This window comes from Chenopodium quinoa, unplaced genomic scaffold (assembly GCF_001683475.1).
Source record: "Chenopodium quinoa cultivar QQ74 unplaced genomic scaffold, ASM168347v1, whole genome shotgun sequence".
In the NCBI taxonomy this organism is placed as follows: domain Eukaryota; kingdom Viridiplantae; phylum Streptophyta; class Magnoliopsida; order Caryophyllales; family Amaranthaceae; genus Chenopodium; species Chenopodium quinoa.
The window spans coordinates 2,016,489-2,040,038 of record NW_018744284.1 but is presented as its reverse complement, the minus strand read 5'-3'; the positions used below and the strand labels follow the sequence as shown (position 1 = coordinate 2,040,038).

Genomic DNA, 23,550 nt, shown 5'->3' with positions numbered 1-23,550 from the left:
TTATTTAATTTAGATATAATTGTTCATTATGGCTTTAACATAATGCTGCAAAGTGTTCCTCTTATTCACCTTTAGTAATATGTAATAGATTATTAATTTTTTTAACGCTAATAATAATAAGGAAATTTTCATTTTTACCACCTTCAAATAATGACTTTGTCGAATTTACCACCTCCAAAAAAAAAACATTTACTTTACCACCTCATAAAAAAATTAAACCTCAGTTTTACCACCTCATCTGAGCTCAGGTGACGGAAAACGCTTGTGGGGCCCAGTTAACTGTCACTTCCATCCAATTTAATTCTTTTAAAATCGATTTCCCTCTGTCTCCTCCTTTTCTTACCTTCCACCTTCCATAATCAATGTCTCACCAACTTTCTCACTTCCTCATCAATTTTCGTCTCTCTCTCCTTTGATTTTTCTTGATTCTCACTGTAACTGCTTCTCTCTCCTTTGATTTTTCTTTCTCTCTGTAAAAACTGAAACCCTAGATCAATTTGGGTGGTTGAAATCGAGCTGGAACCACAAAATTGCGACACATCAGCTTCTCTTGTCATCTTCCACAGGGTGAGGGGACCAAAAGCTTGGTAATTTGCTGACAGAAATCGAGATTCCTGACTACAAGAGGTACTTTAAACCCTTTATTAGTACATTTCGTTGGATTTATGGTTGTCAATTGGGGTAAAGTATGCCTTTTTTGGGAATCTGTGAATTAAAGTATTATAAACCCTAATTATGCGAATCTTTGACTGAATTAGAGTGTGCATTTGTTAAATAATTAGTTAATTAGATTTACTTGTTTACTGTTAATTTAGTGCATAGTCAATGTGAATTGCTTTTACTTGCTGTAATTGGTGAATTGGTTGTTGTTGTTTACTGTAATTACTGAAATTGGTTATTGTTGTGTGTGCTTTTGTTGGTGTTGTTACAGAATGGACACAGTGGACTTAAAAATTACAGTAGGGGGTGCCTTTATACCTTCTTTAGCTGGTAAAAATAGGAGGGTGTTAACTTGGGATGGTGGGTGGGTTTATTGGATGAGAAAAGTGGAAAAAAATAAGATAGATGTACACTTTTTGAGGCAAGCAGCTATACATGGGTTTGTGTATGTGAATGTGAAGGTTCCTAGGGGGTTTAGTTGCTGGTATAAACAAAAGGGCAAGTCTTGGGTGAATGGTAAAAGGGAGCTTGTTGATGGTGAGGTGAATGGTTTCCTAGAGTCTGTTAACAAAGAAGGGGCATGTGAGATGTATGTTACCAGTCATGAGCCAATTGAAGGGACTAACAAAACGCCCTTCAAATGTATAGCTGGGAATGAGCTAACCCCTGCACAAAGGAAGGAACTGAAAAAGAGGTTTGGTGGGCCTAAAGTATATAAACCCAGCCCAGAACTTAGTAAGCCCACTGAAGAAGAGCCATTTAGGAAAATCCCTAGGTTAAAAGGCATTGTTATACATGACAGAGAGGCTGAGGAGAGGCTTCCTAGGGCAGAGAAAGTGAATGCTAATACACATAAAGGGAAGGGTAAACTCACTGCTGCAGATAAGGGTAAGGCTAAGGTTGGGGATGAGACTGGAAATTTTGCTAATTTAGTGAGAAAAATAAAAGAAAGAGTGAGGAGCTTAAGTGATGTCAGTGATGTGTTTACTGATGAGGATGGTGATACAGAGTCTTCTGATTCTGAGTTGAGTAATTTTGAGTTAGAAGTTGATGAGGGAGAGGAGGACTTATACTCTGATGATGATGAACAGTGGTTGAAGAAAAATTTAGACCATATTAACAGTGAGGTGAAAGGCAGTTTGAGGGGAGTTACTGAAGGAGGGGATCAAAGTGATGATGAGGACACAGGGTTTGACATAAAAAGAAATCTACAGAAAATTGAAGTGAGGGTTGAAGAGGAGGCAGCTTGTGATTCTGATGAGCTAAAGAGTGTGGAAGGTGATTCAGATGATGATCAGGGTAGTGTTACTTGGTTTAACCCTGAGACAGACTTTGAAAGGGCTATCAAATTTGTAGTTGGTAAAAGGTTCAGTTATGTGCAAACAATGAGAAAAGCTTTGAGACAACATGCAATTGAAAATAGGTATGAGTATTACCTTCTTCACAATGATTCAAAGAGGCTAACAGCATATTGCAAAAGGAAATGCAAGTGTGTGTATAACAAGAACAGTTGTAGGATAGTGAAGTGTACATGTAGTAAGGGTGTTAGGTGTAGGTTCAAGTTTTATGAAAAAAGGCTTGTGAAATCAGAGGCTTGGCAAATTAAGACACTAAGGCTGAAGCATAGGTGTGTTAGGAGTAAAATGAACAACAAGGTGACAGCAGAGTTCCTTGCTGACAGGTACTTGGAGGAGTTCAGGGGCAACCCCAGATGGAAGATTAAACAGATTCAGGACAGGGCCTTGAATGACTTGGGGATCAAAATTACATACTCCAAGGCTTGGTTGGCTAGAAGTAGGGTAAAGCTTATAATATATGGCTCTTCATCAGAGCAATACTCAAAGGTTTGGGACTATGGGAAGGCACTGCTGAAATGGAACCCAGGGAGTGAGTGTAATGTGGTGGTGGATGATATTAATCAAATTGAAAGACCAATTTTTATGAGGATGTTTGTGTGCTTAGCTGCACTTAGGGATGGATTCATTTCTGGTTGCAGACCAGTAATTGGGGTGGATGGGTGCCATCTAAAAGGGGCATACCCTGGGAAGATCTTGGTTGCAGTTGGAAAAGATGGCAATAATGCCATCTTCCCAATTGCTTGGGCAACTGCAGAGATTGAGAACAAGGACAACTGGTGCTGGTTTCTGGAGAGCTTGCTCAAGGCACTTTGTGTGTATGACCAAGGAGATGGCTTGACTTTTATGTCTGACAGACAGAAAGTAAGTGGGTTGTGTTTGTGTTTAAATTACTTTGCTTTATTTGAATTTTCTGTACACTAACTTGTTAGTTTTGCCTTGTGTGTAGGGTCTCATAGAAGCATTTGCAGATGTGGCCCCCAAAGCAGAGCTCAGATTTTGTGTGAGGCATATTTGGTCAAATTTCAAACTGAAATTTCATGGTGCAACTTTCAAGGAATTGTTCTGGGCTGCTGCTAGGGCAAGCACTCTGGTAAGCTTCTATTTAGGTTCTTTTATGTCAGTTTTATGGTGAACTATAATGTATGCTAGGAACATTTAGTTTTGCACATATTTGCATGTCTTTCTATTTTGTGAAAACTGTATGCCATGTGTCTATGTTGTGTTGAATGGTTGTCATGTGTGTGGTTGTATCAGTTTGAGTTTGAAGTTGCTATGGAAAGTATCAATTTTTTGGATGAAGAAGCATACCAGTGGCTGTCAAACATTGACCCCCAGCACTGGTCAAGGCATGCTTTCTCTACAAACTGCAAGTCTAACATGTTGTTAAACAACATGTGTGAGACATTTAATGCAGTGATTAGAGATGCCAGAGACAAGCCTATTCTAACTCAAATGGAATGGCTTAGAAGATATATGACGAAGAGGAGTAATGACAAATGGGAGGCAGCAAAGTCTTGGGAAGGTTTACTAACCCCATTTGTCAACAAAGTCTTTGATGGGTTGGAGAAGTATGCCATGACATGTGAGGTTACAGCTTCAAGGGATGAAATTTATGAGGTGAAATACAAGGATGATTAGTGCATTGTGGATCTACAAGAGAGAAAATGCACTTGTTATAGATGGGAGTTGACAGGAATACCTTGTGTCCATGCATTTGCTTGCATAATGAACAAAAGGGATGATCCTGAGTTGTACGTGCACCCACATTACTATAGGGTGACATACTTGGCTGCATATGAGAACCCAATACAACCAATGCCTGACCCTAAGAATTGGGAAAAGGTCAAGCTCAGACAGCCTTTGCCACCTATGCTGAAAGTGCAGCCAGGAAGACCTAAGGCAAAAAAGAGAAAGCTTGAACCAGGGGAGGGCACTTCTGCAGCACCTGAGGGCAAGAAGCCAAAGGTGAAGAAACAATGCAAGAACTGTGGTGGGTTTGGCCACTTTGCCAAAACATGCAAGGCTGAAGCAGCACCAGAACAGCCTAACCCACGTGCAACAAATCCAAAGGGTGGGAGGCCACAGATGCAGACTCCTTGGCTTAAGGAACAGAGAAAGAAAAGTGAAGAGAAAGCAGCAAGACATGTATTTTGTGTATTTTGTGACTTGAGTGTATTTAGTGGCTTTGTTTCTAAGTCTTGTCATACTGTGATTGCAGGCTGCACTGAAGTTGCCACAATATCAGCCTCCAACAACAGCACAGGCTGGGTCAAGTAATGCTGCACCTGCAACTGCTGTGTCAAGCCAGCCTGCAACAAGAACAGAGCCTTTGCCAACTTAGCCTGTTACCAGGAGCAACAGGAGCCTGAGTCAGCCCACAAGAGTGCCAACAACTACTCCTCCCAAAGTCAAAATACAGACCAGGTCCAAGCTTCATGTAATGACAAGCAAGAAGGACAAGGATCTCAATCAACTGTGACCCTAGGTCTACTCATTAGTATTTTGTAATAGACAGCCAAGTTTATTTGGTAGTTGAACAATGATAGTTGAACAATGATTTTGCACAAAGGTGCCTTAACTTTTGTCTCAGCCAATGTAAAACAATTAAAAACATTGTGTTGCAAGTACTAATACGAAATGTGATATGTTTCTACCAAAAAGTTCCATTTCTCATTGATTTAGTTAAAAGTAGTACAAGAAATGTCATCCCAACATCCACACATAATAATTCAACAAAGCACAACATAAGGTGGGTATTTTTTTTGTTTCTAAGCATTCCTAAATGAACCTAAGATCTAAAATACATAGCCAGTACCAAACCAAAACAACAAAACACAACAATAGCATGTACTGTGAGCATTTTCTTTGTTGTTGCATTGCTGCCATGCACTTCCTTGATCATCTTCTTCCTGTCTGAGCTAAGAGCTTTGCATTTCATCTTCAAGCTGTCAATCTCATTGAGCAAGCACCTCCTTTGTCCACTAACATCATCAACTTCCCTCTTCATGTCATTCAGCTCTCCCTTCATTAGTTTCTTGTCCAGCAGCAAGTTGTTAATCACCTCTGTTTGCCAAGGTGTTCCATCTGGTTGATCCACCCACTCAAAAGCTTTACACCCCCTTGACTCAGTCACAGGATCATAGAATTTGCAGGTCCTAAACTTGCGTCCAGGGTTCTCCCTAGTCCAAGCAGTCAGCCTAGACATTGGAACTCCACATTGGCATTTTTTCTCCTTTGAGGGTGACATGCTAACTGAAGACATTCCCTTCTGAAATTCAGTAAGAACAAGAATGAAATTAATTGTATTTGAACACAATCACCATAATATAACCCTAATTTCAGTAGCCAATTCACATAACAAAAACCCCCAATCTAATTTAATCTTACATGAACCCTAAGTATTTTAATTGAAATTGGGGTTTAATTGACCTCACAAAACGCCCAATTTCAATTACTCTTAGCAAATGCAACATAATCACGCAACGAATTGCCAAAAAATTACAACAGAAATCACGAAAATTGCTAGAGAATTAACGACAATGGCTTACCTTTTTGATGCTTGTTGTCGAGGAGTTCAATTGATTGTTTGATAATTAGAGGGTTTGGGATTGTTAAGGTTGCCCAAAAATACTGATTTGTGAAGAAAATCGCAAAAATTAATCTCCAATCTGTAAGAATTTGGTGTACAAATGAAGAAATAGGTTTAAATAAAAGGGAAATCGAGAGAAATTTGGGAAAAAATCAAAAACTAGCCGTTATGCTGGGCCCCACAAGCGTTTTCCGTCACCTGAGCTCAGATGAGGTGGTAAAACTGATGTTTAATTTTTTTATGAGGTGGTAAAGTAAATGTTTTTTTTTTTGGAGGTGGTAAATTCGACAAAGTCATTATTTGAAGGTGGTAAAAATGAAAATTTCCTAATAATAATAATTAAAAAAAATTCTTATACTAAAAGCCTTTAAAGAAAGACAACGTTGAATACTTCAGCAATAGCAATGGACTCTCCGACACCAACAACCGGTGGCCATACCACCAATCCACTACTATCACTCTCCACATTCATCCACCGCCTCGGCGCCGACCTCACCACTCGCCTCGACGACACCCGCCGACTCGCCGGCACCTTACTCTCCACCCTCTCTCCGCCGACACCTCGTGCGCGCACCACCTCTCTTCCTTCGCTCTCTCTTCCATTCGCCTCCGTCGGACAAGCTAAACCCCTGCAAAATGCCGCTTTGAGCTCTGACAATGTTGCCAAGTCTCTCGTCGGAACCTCCGTTTTCACTGTTAGCAATACTAACAATGAGTTTGTGCTGATTTCTGACCCTAATAATGGTACCAAGTCTATTGGTTTGCTTTGCTTTCGTAAAGAGGATGCTGAGGCTTTTCTTGCTCAGGTTTTGAATCTTTAATTCTGTGTTTCTATATAGGATTTTTGGAATTATTTGTTGAATTTTGGGATTTGAATTTCGTTTTTGTTTTTGGTGTTGGAATTTTAGGTTCAGGCAAGGAGGAGGGAGTTGCGGAGTCAGGCTAAGATTGTTCCAATTAGCCTTGACCAGGTAATTTATGATATTAATTATTTGTTACTACCTTTATCGGGACTTAATTGTCGCGTTAGTTGTTTAAATTATGTTATTGACACAATGATTTTTTATGGACTGAGGGAGTTTGGCTTACCATATGCTAAAATGTTGTGTATTAAGCTTTGTTCTTTAGGCGGAAAACTTTTCATTGATTTACATTTTCATGTGTCTGTCTAGTGAGTTGAAGTGAACTCAATCAATTTCGTTGATTATGTTTCCTTCATTGAAAGTTGGGAACATGTGGACAAGGTTGGTTGATAGTTATTGGTAGAGTAACTTTATTTTCGTGCGATTGTTTAAAGAGATAATTACATGTTAAGCGCAAATTGGGAGCTGTGATATGGAGATGGTTGTAGGTATGTTTGTTGTATGTCACTTATGTGACCTATGAGATGCCATAATAAGGTGCAAACTTGTTGTCTAGGTAGAAGAGAGAAATTTGAATATATTGTTACAACATTTTCTTTGCATGTAGCCTGATAGGTAGAAAGAGTTATGATCATTAGGTCTATTTTTGTATTTTCTTGAAGAAACTTGGTACTCGGCCACAAGTCCACAATGCAGGTAGTCCCTTGGTTTAGTTGCTTACAATATTAGTTATTTTACGGAATATTATTTTTGGGGGTCAGGAATTGTTTTGGGTAGAAGACATCTAAATTGCCAGTGCTATAATGATGTCCTTTCTATAAGGGGTTAGATGAGTGGTGACTTTGCCGCTACCAATATGGTCAATTAGGTATTTGATATTTGGATATCCAGGTATATTAGCACTTATTTTTTTATGAAATCCATGTCCTCTGCTGTATAAAAATTAAAAGCCAAATTAATTCTTTGCTTTCACATCTTAGCTGGTTATTGACGAGGACTTTCCACCTTAAATGAGAAAAATTTGGCAGTTCATTTTCTTGAGAAATGTATGGTAGAACTTTAGCTGATATTCCCTTCGATCCTAAATGTTCTTCCATTTTGACTGTGCATGTGTGACCTGCAATTGAACATTAATAAATTGCTTAATTAGACGAATCAAATAAACCCAACATGACTATGTTCTTTTTTTTATATATTGAGTAATTTCAAAGATTCTCTCATCTTATGTATAGTGTCATGATTCCAAATGAAAAGGACAAAAAATTGGAGGAAGTATACTATGAATTATGTACGGGATTTAAGTCAAATTTAAGGGTGTTTGTGACAAACTAGCATATTTAAGAGGTGATTTTAGTTTGTAAAAGCTGTAAGTTGTGTCTCTTGATTGTACATTATTGTTCCCTCTATTTTCCTCTTCCCCTTGATCTACCCCACCATTTTTTCCTCTTGGCTTCTTGGGCCCAGTATCTAATTTTCCTTATACTCCACAATCTACAATGTGCATTGTGCAGGTATACATGTTAAAGGTTGAAGGAATTTCATTCCGCTTTTTGCCTGATCCTGTTCAAATAAAGAACGCATTAGAAGTAAGCTCTTTGTTTTAACTATTAGTTTGTTGAACTTGGTTGTGTTGACTACTGAGCTGTATTACAATTTTGTAAAAAGCCTAGATTGTTATCCTTTAGTTTAGTGTCACAATTTAGCTGGTTCCGTATTTTATGCTCCTTTCATCCTAAACTACAGTCTTGGTAGAAATTTAGAATTATAAATACCTGGGTTAGAATATTTGTATGGCTCTTACTTTCCTATATTTAAATCCGCTTACCAATATTTAGGGGATGGTTGGGTTGGGGCTATAATGCATAACAGGGGTAATAAGCGACTAATAAGGTAGAGGAAGGTTGACATAGGTGGCATTAGAGGGTGATGTTTTCTCATCCCTCCCTCCTCACACCACCACTACATATCTTCTCGTATCACATCTTCCACTCAGCTGCATTCTCCTTAATTTATCCCCCTAAATGCATTACTCTTGACCGAGTGTTCACTCAAATCAAGATAAGGGGAGCTTGATCCAACTTTAATTAATAAAGTCAAGGGTAATTGAAGGTTTCTGCTTCATGCCATGGCTTTCAAGAGAAAACACATGCATTTATAGATATGTTTGTGTCTTATGCAGAAGCCCAAAAACTTTGTTGGACACTCACTAGTTTAAAGTCAAAAAGAGAATAATAAAGACAATAGTCAATGAGGACTCTCGATATTTTATTTCACTCAGAAGAGTCAAAACTATCTCTATATCATGGAGTAATCTTCTAGTATATATTACAAATGTCTACCATACTAGAGAAACAAAACTAAAGAGTCAAAACTCTAGAAAATTTGAGCCATATACTCCTTTGAGTTTGGACTGAGCATCACATTATCTAAAAGAATTGCTTAAATTGTTTCCTAACAGAGATCTAGGTTTAAAGTGCCAAATTTAGCCAAAAATTCTACTCCTTCGAAAGGATAAGGTTCTTCGTCACCAAGAAGTCAAGATGATAAAAATGCTCTCCAAATATAATTTGGAGTTTGAAGGTAAGGTCCACGTAAGATAAAAAAACTAATCTAATACTAAGCTGTTAGAGTGCTAGCTCATAATCACAAGGGATTTACCAGCCTTTGAAGTCAGCCCCTTGCTTCGTCCAAAAAAAAAAGAAAAAAACAGTATTTTGCCGGAGAGAATTGAATGGTGCCTTATTCACGGCCAAACTTATTGGGTCTTTTGATTTGCACTATTTGCCCATTGCTTGTCTTAATGTCCTGCTTTATGGTTTCACAAGACATGGATGCAAAGGCAAGATATGCTGCTAGAATGCTATCCTATAATTGTGTAATGGACTCAAGCAAATACACACACACAGCAAGTGTATGGAAGAATAAATTTAGAGGAGAAAATATGGCAGCTTTCATTCAAGAAAAAGGAATTTTACAATGATAGGTTTAGCCTAAGCTCACAACTCTCCAAGATTACTCTCAAAATCTCAATCCTTCCCTGCCTTTTCCTTTTTTTTCCCGTTTCTTACATATACATCATTAACAAAAAGATTCCCTAATTGGCTGCTGCTCTAATTGGCTGTTGGTTTTGTCATTTTCTCCAACTGTCCTTTCTTCTCCTTCTTGGGTGATCATTTGCTGCCAGGCATTGTTGTGAGTGTCACACCCTTGAATGGGCCCCTGTCCTTGTCTTCTTCTGTGATATGTATGGACCACTGGTGGCCTAGCTCAGTCTATAACAATTTGATAAGTAAAACCTATCACCTATCTTTACCTATCACCTCATCACCATTACATAAAACTCCTTCCAATCACTCCATCATCATCACCTCCTCCCCTATATTTACATTCATTTTGTTTAGTTTGGCTTTTATTACCCTAGTAATACATTACTCTCAATCCAAGCATGCCCATATTGATTTCCGTTTATATATATAAACTCAAAATTAACAATAAAAATTTTCAATACCTATTGTTGCCTTACATAGGAATATAGGATTCCTATTATATCAAAAGTAAAACTCCTAAAACTACAAGGATATTTGCTTTTAATTAGCTGCTGCCTACCTTTAGTTATTTTCATTAGTATGAGATTTAGGTGTTTTATGTCTGGAATTTTCTTCAATATTGCTAGGCAATTGCCAATGGTTATTTCACTTTCTGTGATGCATAACTATTTTATATGCCCTCCCTCAAGTATGTTAGGAAGAAGTGTTGGACACTCACATTCGTGTCTGGTGATTCTAACTAAATTTTCCTCTGATGGTTGTGGGCTTGTGGCTCTTAATAGTGGTGGACACTTGTTGTGGATCTTAAGGATCTTTGACATTAGGTACAAACTTTTTAAGTATTAAGGCACCAAGTCTGTGAGAAAGTAATTGCTCTTTAATATATGAAGAAAGCTTACCATGTTAGCTTACAAATATATGGGAAGTTATAAGAATTGACTACTCAACCACGGTATTTGAAAGACTGTAAATTTCTGATAACTATCTTAAGCTGCTATATATCTACTTTATTTACAGTAGTTTACTTTCTTGCTGCAGTTGAAAGCATCGGAGACAAAAAGTGGATTTGATGGTGTTCCAGTATTCCAGGTATGCTAAATTTCTCTATGTTTGCTTCTGTCACTTTAAGGTTACAAGCTAAAGTTCATTCTTGTCTGATTATAATTATAAGCTCTGCATGCTTTCAGCTGTTCTTGTTGTAGGATGTGAATGTCCATTCATCCTTTTCTCTTGTCATGTATACTTTGTTTTCGTAGCTCTCACAAATGGTAGTCGCGTAATAATTAATACTTCCTCTGTTTCTATTTTCTTGACCCATAGCCTTTGGTTCAATGTTTAAGGAGAGGAGAGGGAAATTGTAGCTGGTGCACATGGTTTACCTCATAATTGTTGTCCCTACATGCACTTTCTGAGGGTAATTTAGGAATTTCTCTACTAAAAGCTTACCAAGTATAGTATATGACATTTCTATTTTAGGAATGTTAGTCTAGTAACAAATTGGATAGATAGTTTTAGAAGCCATCAAAGGAGTGATTAACAGCCTCCATTTCATCTAGTAGTAGTAGGACTCTAACTCACTTTCTGTACAAGTTTACTTTCTGATCCTGTTCTCTTTGGAAATGTTCTCTGTTGCCTTCATAGGATATGAATTTTTGTATTATCAAGCTTCTTTTGGATTTATTTATTTATTTATTTTAATCTTGAACATTGACTTAATTTGTTAAGAAAAGCAGGAGTCGGGCAATAGGTGGTTCTTAGAGGTGCCTCCACAATGTGCATGGTGCATCCGTTCCAGGAAAAAAAACAGAATGAACATATTATAGAAATGTAATGAACATATAGTTATAGTGAAAAGAACATACTGTTAAAATGTAATGAATATATACCTAGATAGAAAGAACATTCTGTTAAAATAATGTTCTTTATCAGAAAACATGATGTACTTTATTTTTGTTTGTAATGTACAATTAATTATTAACACTATGTTCTTTTCATATGTCCATTATTATATCATGTTATTAAATGATAATTAATATTTTAAAAAACATAGAATTAATAAATAATATTCAAAATTAACATTATAATAATTAAAAATGGCGTTAAAAACCAATTTAAGAATAACATATGCTAAAACATAAATTATGTATCACTCAATACATCAAAGAACATAATAGTTGAATTCAAAGAACATAAGGGCTACATTTAAATAACATAAGGGTTAAATTCAAAGAATATCGACGCTGAAGCACATACAAGATTAACAAAAGGAACAAAAACTTGGAAGAACTACATAAGGGATAAAACAAAAGAACATAAGAGGTGTAACAGAAGAACATAAAAGATATACAAAAAGGACATAAGTAATATTAAAGCAAATCAAGTGAATTAAATTAAGATTCAACATTGATTTAAGAGTTATTAATAACAATGAACATAACAATATTTCATAAAGAACATCATCTTCAACATTTGTCACATTGATCTCAAATTCAACATGCAGATTCATCAATTACACCACTAACAAAATGGCGATCAAAATCATGACAAAATTTAGAATGTGAGCATTCATCGTCTTTAATCTCTAGAATTTCTCTCTCGAATTTTTTAATTCTCTCTTTAATTTTTCTATTTCTCTCTCTAAAGAATTAAAAAAATTGAAAATATGCAAAATCTAAATTGAAATCCTATTAATATGGAAAATAATTACCAAACTCATTCAATTACGAGCAAATAATTTAGTTTAAATACTCAAAAGTTGGATGTTCTTTAACAAGTTGGGTTATGTTCTTTCTGCTTTATTTTATTATTTTTTTAAGAATGAAAGGCTGGATATGGTACATCCTCCTCCACCTTAAAAATTTCACGAGTCGGGAGATTGGAATATTGCATCTAATTTTAATGATGTTGATGTGGATTAAACCACGTAAAGGGATACTAGCAAATAGGGTTAAACCTAATTCAATAAGTTTTGATCTTTTCGACACAATCAAGAAGAAAAGCAATGTAAATTTTGATCGTTTCGAAAGAAAAGCGAACGTTTTGAAATCAATTCGATTTACTCGAACTAACTCACAATTTTCATGTTTTCATAAACTCAAAGACATTTTATAATCTCATTAATGAAAATAAATATTTACAGGCATACAATTCCATGCCTGATAGGATAAACAAACCTTAAAGATAAATTAAATCCTAAAAACTCTAATAATATCTTATAAAAAGATATTTTTTCCTAATCTTTATCCTAAATAAATCATATGAATACGATAAAATAAATCCTAAAGAATATAAATCTACTCCTAAATTCTTGATGATTGATCCGCATCAGATGTACTGAGCAATACTATTGCTAAAATGTTTGAAAAAAGCTCCCACTCTTGGGTTTAGGCATTTTTGTAGATGTACATTGACTAGTGTTCCCTATTGTACTATATATTAAAACTGACTGAGATGAAAGCTGCTTTCAAATTGTCAAACAATGATGTTTAGAGTTTAGAAGATGATAATTGTTGTAGTTTTAGAATCAAGATATTGCTTAGTCATTGGTTGTACATGTTAGGTACCTGATGAATCTGCATATTGAAGACAATGTGAAAAACTGAAAGTAATGATTTTTATGTATGAAAATAGTGATGTTTATAAAAATCACAAATACAGAAAGTAAAATAGATGTCAGTATTCAAGAGACTGGATGCTCTTACAAAGCTAAGTAAAGCTAAAATAGATTTCTCAATTCTTCTCTTAACCCACTCTCTTCCTAACCTCTACTATCTATAGACTATCTATAGGGGCAAATACTGTTCATTACACCTGCTAACCTGCTGGCACTTTGAATATTTATGTATTCAATTTTAATTATTGGTCGACAGCCATAAGAACACACATCTCAAAATTTAAGTTGGTTTTCTGGCATGTGGACCTTTTTCTTTTACAATTCTTGTTGGGGCTACATGTTCATCGAATTATCTTCATTTGAATATCTTTATTTTAACATAGTTACATAGGTTTAGTTTTCTTGGGTGACGGTGTGGGTGGCAAGGCCACATAAATTATTAGCTTCTCACATACCTTACTCGAACACTATTGTTTGTTCCGTAATAGGTACGGGTTTATACAGTTCTCTTTGTCCCTTTTATTCTGGAGAAATGGCTAATTTCTCATCCAGCCTTTTGAACTGGCCTGTTTAGTCTTACTCTTGCACCTTCTGTTGTGAAGATTTCTCTGATCTCTGCTTAAACTAGGGAAGATCTTGATTAGTTGAAGGCAGATTATTAGGTTCTTTTCTATATAGGCGCCAAACTGAATCAGACTTGCTTGTTATGTGCCATCTCTTTCACCACCTATATCAATCCTTTTCATATTTCAATTTTTATATTAACCCAATTCCCTTTAAAATAAGTTTGCTGCAAACTTGGTTGTTTCGTTCTTTTATTAGCAGTTTGGATTTCGAACCGAGAATGTTTATTGTTGAAGCAGCTTTTTATGTATAGTAATGGAGAATTGCTCGTCGTCAAAATCAAGGCTGCTTAAACTTGGCCTCTTAGATCTGCAATCAGTGATTATGATTACTTAAGAATCAGGACTAGATTTCTCTTAATACTTCTGGTTGTACCTAATTTTTATTACTTGTATAAATGTGCATGTGATTGTTACTTATGTCGTTTATGTAATCCTTGTTTTTTTTTCTTTTCCGTAAATGGCCAATGCAGTCAGACCTCCTGGTTGTGAAGAAGAAAAATAAGCGGTATTGTCCTATATATTTTCGAAAGGTCAGTCATCTCACTAGCGTGTGTTTTTTAATTTTAATAAAAAATCTATCATGATGTTCATCCTCATCAATGATAATGCTTCTTTGTTGCAGGAAGATATAGAGAAAGAATTATCTTTGAGGGCATCGCGAGGACGGGGACCTCAGAACATATTGGTATGTATTTTTTAAAATGCCTCTATTATGTATAATATATTTAAAAATACAAAGTTTGACTTTGATTCTGTTTTGCAAAGTCATAGCGGTCCCCTATCTCCCCCCATGACCACAAAAAGGAATACTCACACACATGGAAAAATCCTTTTTCTAGTAAATTGATAGTATTCAATTTCTGTCCTTGAAAGATAAGGAATGATAAACTATATGTTTCCTTCCAACACCCCCCCCCCCAACCCCCCACCTCTTTTCTTCCTCTCTACCTAGCAAGTAGAATTAGCTATTGGAACCTAGAAAGTTAACTTGTTCCACATTGACATTGTGAGGGAAATCATATGTGGAATGACCATGGATGGATCAAATTTCAAACATAGCTGCTTGAGGCGAGGAAGATGGGGATTGCAACTTCTTGATTTTGTTTACCAAAGCTTGAACGGTGTTGGTGAGCATATAGAGAGTACCTCCTACCTTTACTTCTTTTTTAGGCATTTCTCTATCTCCACCATATTGTTGGTAGTTGGAAGTTTTATCCTTTATATCTTCCTCCTTTAAGCATTTTTCTTGCCCATGAAGCTTCTTCCCAAAGCAGCATCACCTTTTTTGAGACCATTGTAGATAGTTCTCAACAACATCCGCTCTTTGATTTCATGATAAGGGCACTTTCATTGCATTCCTTTGTTGTCTAGCTTAATCCAATGGAAAAATCCTAGGATGTTTCAGTACTTTTATTTTGGTAACTGATCTTCCTCCCAAAGATGGAGGTTATGGAAATGCGCATGTTAAGATGGATGTGAGGAACATTCTAAGAGATAGAATAAAAAATGAAGTTATTTGCAAGAACGTGGGTATTGCAGGCATTGCAGACAAACTAAGGGAAAATCACTCGCGTTGGTTTGGGCATGTAAGATGGAGCCAGGATGCAATGGTTTGAAGAGTGGAAAAGTGGGATCATGGAGAGGTTAAACGAGGTAGAGGGAGACCGAAAATGATTTGGTTGGAAGGAGTTAGGAAGGATATGAAGCATATGAATTTGCATGACAATGAGGTATTTGATTGTAAGGGATGGAGGAGGTTTTTTGTGGATGACTATACGGAATAATCACTTTTGGTTCATGTAGCCGACCGCACTTATGGGATTAAGGCTTTGATTGGTTGATCTCTTGTTTTTTGTACTTATGTTTTTGCCCTTTTAAATACAAACAACAAAATAGGATACAATAGACTACCCACTGTTGCAGCCATTGTCCTTTTCATGGCTGACAAACACAACTACTTTACAAAATTCCTACATTCTAGCATAGCCAAGAGAACAATAACAAATATAATTCGTAATAAAACAAATATTACAAACATTAGATGTAAGCTTCCTTGGATAGCTAGGGGAATCCATTGCTGCGCGGGGGGGGGGGGGGGGGTTGGGGGGTGGGGGGAGGATTAGCATACATCCTCTTCATGCTCATTTGAGACTTTCAAAATAATCAACATGTAAGGGGGGATCGAAGACATCATTGCTCAAGGTCATCTTTCTTCTTTTGGTTCTCTTAATTTGTTGGAGCACTCTTCCTCGTATTGCTCTTTGTAGTGTCGTGAAAGAGAAAGCTGGACATAATAGTGTTGTGGGTAGAAGAGTCACTGCCATATCTCCCGACCTGAAGTTGCTTCCGGAAGAACCTCCTCATTCAGTTGTATCATGCCTCTCTTCTTGCTATGTAGAACTTAAACATGGAAACCCAGACTTTCTAATTAACATTTTTTTTGGCTAATATCTCTTTTGGAATCATAACTCAAACATAGATCCCGACCTTGAATCAAAATATTTGAGAGCTTAATTATTAGCCATCAAATGATAATAATTTTTGGAGATCATAAGAGGATCTCCAATGGTGTATTTTAAGGATCTGCTAGCAAATCTGAAAAATATAAAATTTGTTGCTTGACCATTGGAGCACTATTGAAATACCTGCTCTCAAACGTGAGTGGGGTTCACTGCTTGGAAAATTTAAGCAAATAAAAATTATTTTAATAAATTGGAGAGTGGGGTACACGGTTGCTTTTGCATAAAATGTGATTTACAATTGCTGTAAAAGATAATACAACATCATTTTTAACTTTTTCCAAAAAAAAAAAAAAAAAAAAAATCACCCTTATCAAATGACATGTAGGTAGATGTTGACTGTCATCTTAATCCAAGAGCATCTTTATTCTTTTCTAGGTAGACTTGACTGACTTATGACATAGTAGAGAACCCGGAGGTGTTGTACGTGTGTGTGTTTTTTTTTTTGAATTTTTTTTGACAATATTTAAATTTAAAATTATTTGATTACTTCATATAACAACAAACTAGACTTTTTCAACAAAGGATTTTGCCAAAATTTTAGCCAATGTTTAGTATTTTGTAACCATATTATGTTTGACTTAACTTTACGAGCTAATGCATCTATAAATAAGTAATTAACATTTTAAAAATTAAAAACATAGCCAGCATATTGTTTCATAGCAATATAATCTATAAATGCTTTCATATCTACGATTAATTCCTCGTAAAAAAATTAGATGGATGATACGGATAATCTATTTTGTTTTATATTTTGGTTCTTTGGGAAGTTCATCAAACACCGAAAATTACACCTCCGAAAATTCCTACCCTTAAATGCACTACCACCCTGGCTACTATTACCCCAATAGTACAATGCCTAATTTGCATGACACTATGTCAAGCTACTATCCTCAACCTCCACTTTCAAGTGAATCTAATGTGGTTCATGATGCTTCAAGAAGAGAAAGTGTAGGGGCCTCTAGCATGCACCATGAATCTTCACTTCAAAATTCTCAAATGGAGTATGACACTCCTCTAAGTGATAACCTACAAGAGGTAAATGCACAAGCTACTTGTAAGTTACACATAAGTTTTTATGGACCAAATACATGGACGAAGTTTTATGCATGGTTTGGTAAGATTTCACAACTGATTCAATCAAAGGCACCAATCAAAGTAAGGTGGATTATTGGATAAATACCGTTAGAGTATTATAACGAGTGGAAAAAAGAAGGCCCTCCAATATCCATTGAGTAAGCTTCAAATCATCGGTATAAAAGGTTAGCAAGTTTAACGGGTGTTATATACAGGTTAAAAGTGCTCATCTAGGTGGCAATGACGATGACCAAATAATTAGTAATGCCTAAAAACTTTTTATCAGCAAAATTCGTAACAAGAAAATTTCCATATCTTCATTCTTGGAAAATTCTTCGAAATGCCCCGAAGTGGAAGGATTATGTTTCTTCACAAAGTAGTTCTTGAAAAAGAACAAAGATTTCTATTCCCGAAGATTACACTACCTCTTCCTCTAATCCTGATAGTAGTGAAATTGATAACGTGGAAATGGGAGATAAACGACCAACGGGATAAAAAGCGGCTAAAGCAGTTGCGGGTATTGTATAAAAAAGGTCTCAGCGCCTTAGTGCGCTATGGCCAATTAAAAAAAATTTGGCTAAAGTTTGATTCAAGTGCGCCTAACCAAAAAAACCTCGTCTGGACAAGTTAAGCGCATACCCCTTATCGCCTTGTGCCTTGGTGCCTAGGCGCGCTTTTTAATACACTGGTTGCGAGGAATGAAAGCAAAGTTACGAGAAATGGGGTAATTATCAAGATATACATTAAAAAAGACTTACATTGTGTGAAGAACATATTCGACAACAAGATTTCGTGATATCTTGCAAGGACACGCTTAATATGGATGAATAAGCTAGAAAAGTTCATGAGCAAGTATGCGAAATCATTAAGGCCAAGTATGGAATGTCATGATCACAAATCAAATAAATATGATGACTAATGAGTAAAGTATTTTAAGTGGTTTTTATTAGAGGGGAATAATTTAGGTGCTTTTATGTTAAACTCAACAAGCAAGTTATTAAATTTTTCCTCTTTTTTTTTTTTTTTTTTTTTTTTTTTTTTTTTTTTTTGTAACATTTAAAGTATTATTAATGTTATGTATTAAGGTTCGTAGCATCATTGCTCTCTTTGTTATTTTTCTACCATTAATAGTTATAGCTTTGTTTTTAATTTGCTACTTCTCTTTGTTATATTGCCCATAAACTCAAAAACACTCACGGCTAACAATGAAAAACACAATATTTGGAGAAAGAAGTTGCATTTTTCATCAAATCATTTGAAGAGTTAAGTAAAAAACTCGGCTTAAGCTAAAAATGTGATGGGAGAGAATATAGAACTAACTTTAACTTATCCATTTTATCGAAGTTTGTTATATGTATACAATAACTTTGATCGATTAAGTAACTAACTCATATATATAGAATTTTTCTTATGTATGGTTAAGAGTATTATAAACTTTTTCCGTTTTATAGTCGACGCGTTTATATTTTTGACATTATTTATATTTTTACGAGGGTATGCTATATGTATACACTGACATTTTTTTTGGTTGACACGTTTATGTTTTCACGAGAGTGTATATGTATACAACAACTTTAATTACTTTGACTAACTTTTGTAATTTATAGTCATGATAAAGCAAAGTAAAAAAGAACGGAGAAGGTACTTAACTATGCTAGCTTATCCAATACAAAGTAGAATACATGGTCTTTAATTATTTTGTAATTTTTTTTTAGAAGTATACATTTCACGTGTTAGTTATGCAAAAGAAAACTAACTATCGGGGCATACAAGAGTAAGAGTATATTTAGAGAAGGAATTTACATTTAAAGAATAGTACTAATTCCTCGTTACCCTTTTATCTTCTGGATCTTGAGAGTTAAATTAGTACTAACTTTTGAAGGGAATCAACTAAAATGAAATGTATGTAAACAATAGTAAGTAGTATAATATATATAATTGTATTAACGTGTGATCACCTTTATATTTTCTTGCATATAATTTTATCATGTAAACCTTCAATTTATCCTTTATTACTCCACTAACATATATTATTAATTTAAAATGTCTAGAAGTCCAAATTCTACAAGTAATAACTTTGATTGGGATACATTTTGGGAAGAGCAATTATTTGATGAATCACATGAAGAAATTAGGCGATAAATAATCTCATAATATGAAACCTCCTCGAGAGAGGTTGTTCCTCATGATCGTGAAGGTGGTGCAGAACGCCTATACAAAGATTATTTTTCTGTATATTTTTTTTGGAAGGCGGTTTCATATGAGAGAGCTCTTCAATCGAATAGTAGAAGCCTTAAAAAATCATTCCGAATGTTATCAACAAAGGATTGATGCTGCAAAAAGAACGGCTTTGTCCCCTCTTAAAAAATGCACGGATGCTATTTGCATATTAGCTTATGGAACTCCAGCTAATGCTGATGACGAGATAATCAAGATTGGTGAAAGCAAGGTTATGGAGTGTATTTAAATTTTGTCGTGGTGTTATTGAAATATTTAGAGAGGTGTACATGAGAAGTCCCAATGCTAATGATGTCCAAAGATTGCTTAAAATGCATGAGGAATACCAGGATTGTATGCATTGGACATGGAAAAATTTCCCAGCTAAGGACAATGCACTCGAGGTGATTTATGGATATCTAACAATGATGCTTGTGTCAATAGATCTATGGATTTAGCACGCATATTTCGGTGTAGCTGGATCAAACAGCGACCTTAATGTGGTAAGCAGATCAAATTTGTATCAAGAGAAATTGCAAGGACGAGCACTGGAGGTTTATTAATGGCACTGAGTATTAAAGGGCGCAAGGCGCACCAAGGCGCAAAAAGTCCTTGAAGCCTAGGCGCAAGGCACAGGCGCACGCCTTTTGTAGGTGAGGCGCACTTTATTCATATAGAAAAGAAATAATAATTTCTATTAAATAAGTTTTAAAATGAAATTATGAAAAAAGGTGAAAGGGCCATGTGCTCAATAACAAGAGTTCTTCAAATCGAATTATAGGATATGGGATTTCCTTCTCCACTAGAATTGAAGAAAACCTGAACATAACAAAGTCTCATGGTATACTTTAGGAAAAATAAACTTACGCAATAGCTATTGATGCTTTAAAACATAAAGCGCAAAGGCACAAGTTGCAGCCTAGAAAAAAGTGCAAAGGCGCGCGCCTTTTGTAGGTCTTTGAGCCTCGAAGAGCTAAGGCGCCAACTCTCGAGCCTCACTGTGAGGCGGGCTTTTTAAAACTAAGTTATCTTGTTGATGGTATATATCCTGAGTGGGATGCATTTGTTAAAATCTTTTTGCATCCTTAGAAGAGGCTTTTGTTTAAGAAAAAACAAGAGAGTGCAAGGAAAGATGTTGAGCGAGCATTTGAGGTACTCCAATCTCGTTTTGCCAATGGAGTATTGTGTAGCTAAAAAAAGGTTGTAGCTCTAAAAGTTGACGTGGCAAAGCAAGCTACGAGGGCTTGTAGCTTGCCACTGGAGATGCTCTAAGAAAGGAGCCTTGCTTCTTTTGGTTTTGAAACCGACATTTGGGCTCTACATGATCGGCATTTCATTTTTGGCAAAACTCATAAGGTCATTCACGAAGTTGCTTACAGAAGATGGGATCTTCAAGCATACCACCAATAATTTTGATGCAAACCTCCATCTACCATGAGAAATTATATCAATTGCCTTAATTAAAAAATCAATGAATTTCCAAACTTAAGAATTGATGCATAATTCACAGGAGGATGAAACAACAGTTGTGTGTTCATTGTCTGCTGATGCTGTTAGTTAAATTCCATATTTTCTAAAAGTACTTTTGAAACATGATTTCTCAATAATGCTGAATAAACAATAGATTCTTCTGGTTTTTTGAAATTCTAGTGTTCTATTTACTCCATCTCTTTTTTTGTGTATTCCTTTTGTTGAATAAGTCATAATCCATGTGTTTCATTCCTTAATATGTAATACTTATAGCTCTATCTTTAGTATTGTAATCATCTGTGTTATTATATGCTCAAAGACTTCTTTTTTTTTTTTTTTTTTTTTTTTTTTTTTTTTTTTTTTTGTGTTGCTGTGGGTGTCAACAGGTGGGCAGTTTAGAAGATGTTTTGAAGAAAATGGAGGTAAGTTTTGGAATATTTGCTTCAAATTGTTAGTGGTTAGTCAACCCTTACTAATTAGTTTGTGTAAGTGGATTCGTTATAGTAGTGGGTTTATTGGGTTAATGTTAGGCATGATAGATTGAAGATCATGGGTTCGTGTCCCTTATTTTAAGCTTAGTTTTGCACTGTATATATATGCTGCTATGTATTTCTTTTTCAATAAATCGGATACAAATACAAGTTTAAATTATTCTTTCCCCTCTCTTATATCCCTATTTATTATTTCAATAGTAAGTATTGTGCTTTATCATTATATGGCTTTTCTTATTCTACTACTACTATATTTTTTTGCATAGTTCTTCTTTTCTGATTTAAATTAGTTTTATTAGAATTCTGACCGTTCTCTCTCTATCATCAAATTAGATGAAATTTTCATTTTATTAATGTAGTGCTTAATGTATATGTAGAATTCATGCCCAAAAATTTTCCTAACATTTTAACGATGGGGAAATTCAACCTGTCAATTTATTCATCTTTATTCAGTTGACCTTAGTTTTTTTTTTGGATATTGGATACAGATAAGTGAGAAGAATTCTGGCTGGGATGATCTTATATTTATTCCACCTGGTAAAAGTCATTTACAACATATTCAAGAAGTGGCAAAAGCGTGATGTATAGCGTGCATTTGTTCTTTCCCATAATCTTGATTGAGCAGCAGAGGGCGCATTGCAGCATATTGAATAATTAGAGGTCTCTTCATCAGTTTACATTTCTCTTCAGTTCCCTCCCAAATATCTACATCTCCATTTTCTTTTTCAAGCTTTGACGTATAGTTTTGTCGGACTTTGCAAGTTGTGATAACAAAACAATTATGACATCAGTTTCTGTGAAGCAGGTTTGTCAAATGGCCGAAACGGATGCTGCATTCATCTCAGAGGAATACCACTTTATCTGCATTATAGTTACATTCATAGTCCTAATCTTAACTAAGGCTGATTTTGTTGGTGCATATTTGAGTGAATGGGGTTTTCTTCTTTGATTGTAATTAACCTGTTCATGCTTACCTTTGTGCACTACTTCACGATGATCATGCTCAAAATTTTGTTTTTTCAATGTCTTTAGTTAATTTATAATCCTTATTTGGTGGTGTGCACTTCGCCACTTCTCTCGTTTAATCTTTTGTTGTGTCATTTCACGTCTACCCTAGTCTGGGTTGAAGATTCGTTAATTAGCTCATGAATCTTCCTCAATCAGAGGAATAATTTTAGTCATGAATGACTCTAATAACATGCGTTGGTATTAATTTATACTATAGATGGTATTATTATGATACCAAAATACTTATTCAATGGTAGCAATGAATGCAAAAATGTTTTGTTGGTATCGATATTATTCCTTGATGGTATTTAGATGATATCATCTAAACACAATGTAATACCAACGCCTGTGTTATTAGAGCCATTCAGGACTCAAATTATTAGAGGCAGATAATCCCTCAATTAAAAGTACGATTGCAATTAGAGCATGGTCAATAATTGGAATGCCTATTGTAACACCCCAATAATTCTTTCTTTAAAAACCTGTAAATACCTTTAACAATTTGCAAGAGAATTACTGACGTGCTACCGCCACGTGTTCAAACGTTACGGCTAGTTCAGAAATTAGCAGCGGAAAAACTAACTCAGTTATAAATAAGTTTCAAAACCAATAATCAAAACCAAATTTAGTCTTACAAGCTGGAACCATTATGGCCCTTATTCAAAACCCGTTAAAAATAGTAAATAAATCAAACCAAAGTTTAATTAAATCCAAACTTATGAAACGTAATAAACCGTGAGATTAACCAACACTCCACTCAAAATCCCATCACCTTGATGCAAGTTCTGATTAGGTAAGACCTGTTATTAGTCTGCTCCCCAATATTACAAGTGTAAAAATTGGATCATTACAGGGTCATTAAAAGGCGAAGGCCATGACCAAGAAACGACACACAAAAGCACGCAATCAGTAACGCTGAGTATATACAAGCTACGAAATATAGCAAAGAGCCCTAGCATGTTACTAAAAATCAATCTGCACACACACAATATAATCATTGACTCGAACACAT

The 23,550-nt window shown here is 35.4% G+C and overlaps 3 protein-coding genes across 6 annotated transcripts; 2 read left to right on the top strand and 1 right to left on the bottom strand.

The window, feature by feature from the left end:
* The first annotated feature begins 458 nt into the window (after positions 1 to 458).
* LOC110695023 lies at positions 459 to 3,723 on the top strand. Its single transcript, XM_021872216.1, has 4 exons — positions 459 to 627; positions 932 to 2,879; positions 2,965 to 3,108; positions 3,273 to 3,723. Exons 2-4 carry the CDS (start codon positions 933 to 935, stop codon positions 3,654 to 3,656), a joined length of 2,475 nt encoding a protein of 824 aa, XP_021727908.1. The 5' UTR covers positions 459 to 627; position 932; the 3' UTR covers positions 3,657 to 3,723.
* Positions 3,724 to 4,779: 1,056 nt separating this feature from the next.
* Positions 4,780 to 5,898, bottom strand: LOC110694975. The gene is made up of 2 exons (XM_021872163.1): positions 5,567 to 5,898; positions 4,780 to 5,286 (listed from the first exon to the last, which is right to left on the bottom strand). The coding sequence occupies exon 2, from the start codon at positions 5,278 to 5,280 to the stop codon at positions 4,807 to 4,809; it is 474 nt and encodes a 157-aa protein (XP_021727855.1). The 5' UTR covers positions 5,281 to 5,286; positions 5,567 to 5,898; the 3' UTR covers positions 4,780 to 4,806.
* Positions 5,899 to 22,615, top strand: LOC110694974 (protein TIC 22, chloroplastic-like). Of its 4 annotated transcripts, none has more exons than XR_002506005.1 (9): positions 5,903 to 6,413; positions 6,516 to 6,578; positions 7,982 to 8,056; positions 10,556 to 10,606; positions 14,227 to 14,286; positions 14,379 to 14,441; positions 21,426 to 21,461; positions 22,019 to 22,190; positions 22,322 to 22,615. XR_002506005.1 is itself a non-coding variant. In XM_021872161.1 (8 exons), exons 1-8 carry the CDS (start codon positions 6,012 to 6,014, stop codon positions 22,109 to 22,111), a joined length of 843 nt encoding a protein of 280 aa, XP_021727853.1. In that variant the 5' UTR covers positions 5,903 to 6,011; the 3' UTR covers positions 22,112 to 22,615. The 4 variants fall into 4 exon arrangements, 2 of the variants coding, with proteins under 2 accessions (XP_021727854.1, XP_021727853.1); XR_002506004.1 differs by having other exon boundaries at positions 5,904 to 6,413; positions 22,336 to 22,615; XM_021872161.1 differs by having other exon boundaries at positions 22,019 to 22,615.
* The last annotated feature ends 935 nt before the right edge of the window (positions 22,616 to 23,550 follow it).

Excerpts from the sequence above, each read along its gene's own strand:
- LOC110695023 (XM_021872216.1), top strand. The coding sequence starts at position 933 with ATGGACACAGTGGACTTAAAAATTACAGTAGGGGGTGCCTTTATACCT. Across the intron at positions 2,880-2,964 it reads TTATGTCTGACAGACAGAAA|GGTCTCATAGAAGCATTTGC; the intron begins GTAAGTGGGTTG and ends CCTTGTGTGTAG. Across the intron at positions 3,109-3,272 it reads CTGCTAGGGCAAGCACTCTG|TTTGAGTTTGAAGTTGCTAT; the intron begins GTAAGCTTCTAT and ends TGGTTGTATCAG.
- LOC110694974 (XM_021872161.1), top strand. The coding sequence starts at position 6,012 with ATGGACTCTCCGACACCAACAACCGGTGGCCATACCACCAATCCACTA. Across the intron at positions 6,579-7,981 it reads TTCCAATTAGCCTTGACCAG|GTATACATGTTAAAGGTTGA; the intron begins GTAATTTATGAT and ends TGCATTGTGCAG. Across the intron at positions 8,057-10,555 it reads AAATAAAGAACGCATTAGAA|TTGAAAGCATCGGAGACAAA; the intron begins GTAAGCTCTTTG and ends TTCTTGCTGCAG.
- LOC110694975 (XM_021872163.1), bottom strand. The coding sequence starts at position 5,280 with ATGTCTTCAGTTAGCATGTCACCCTCAAAGGAGAAAAAATGCCAATGT.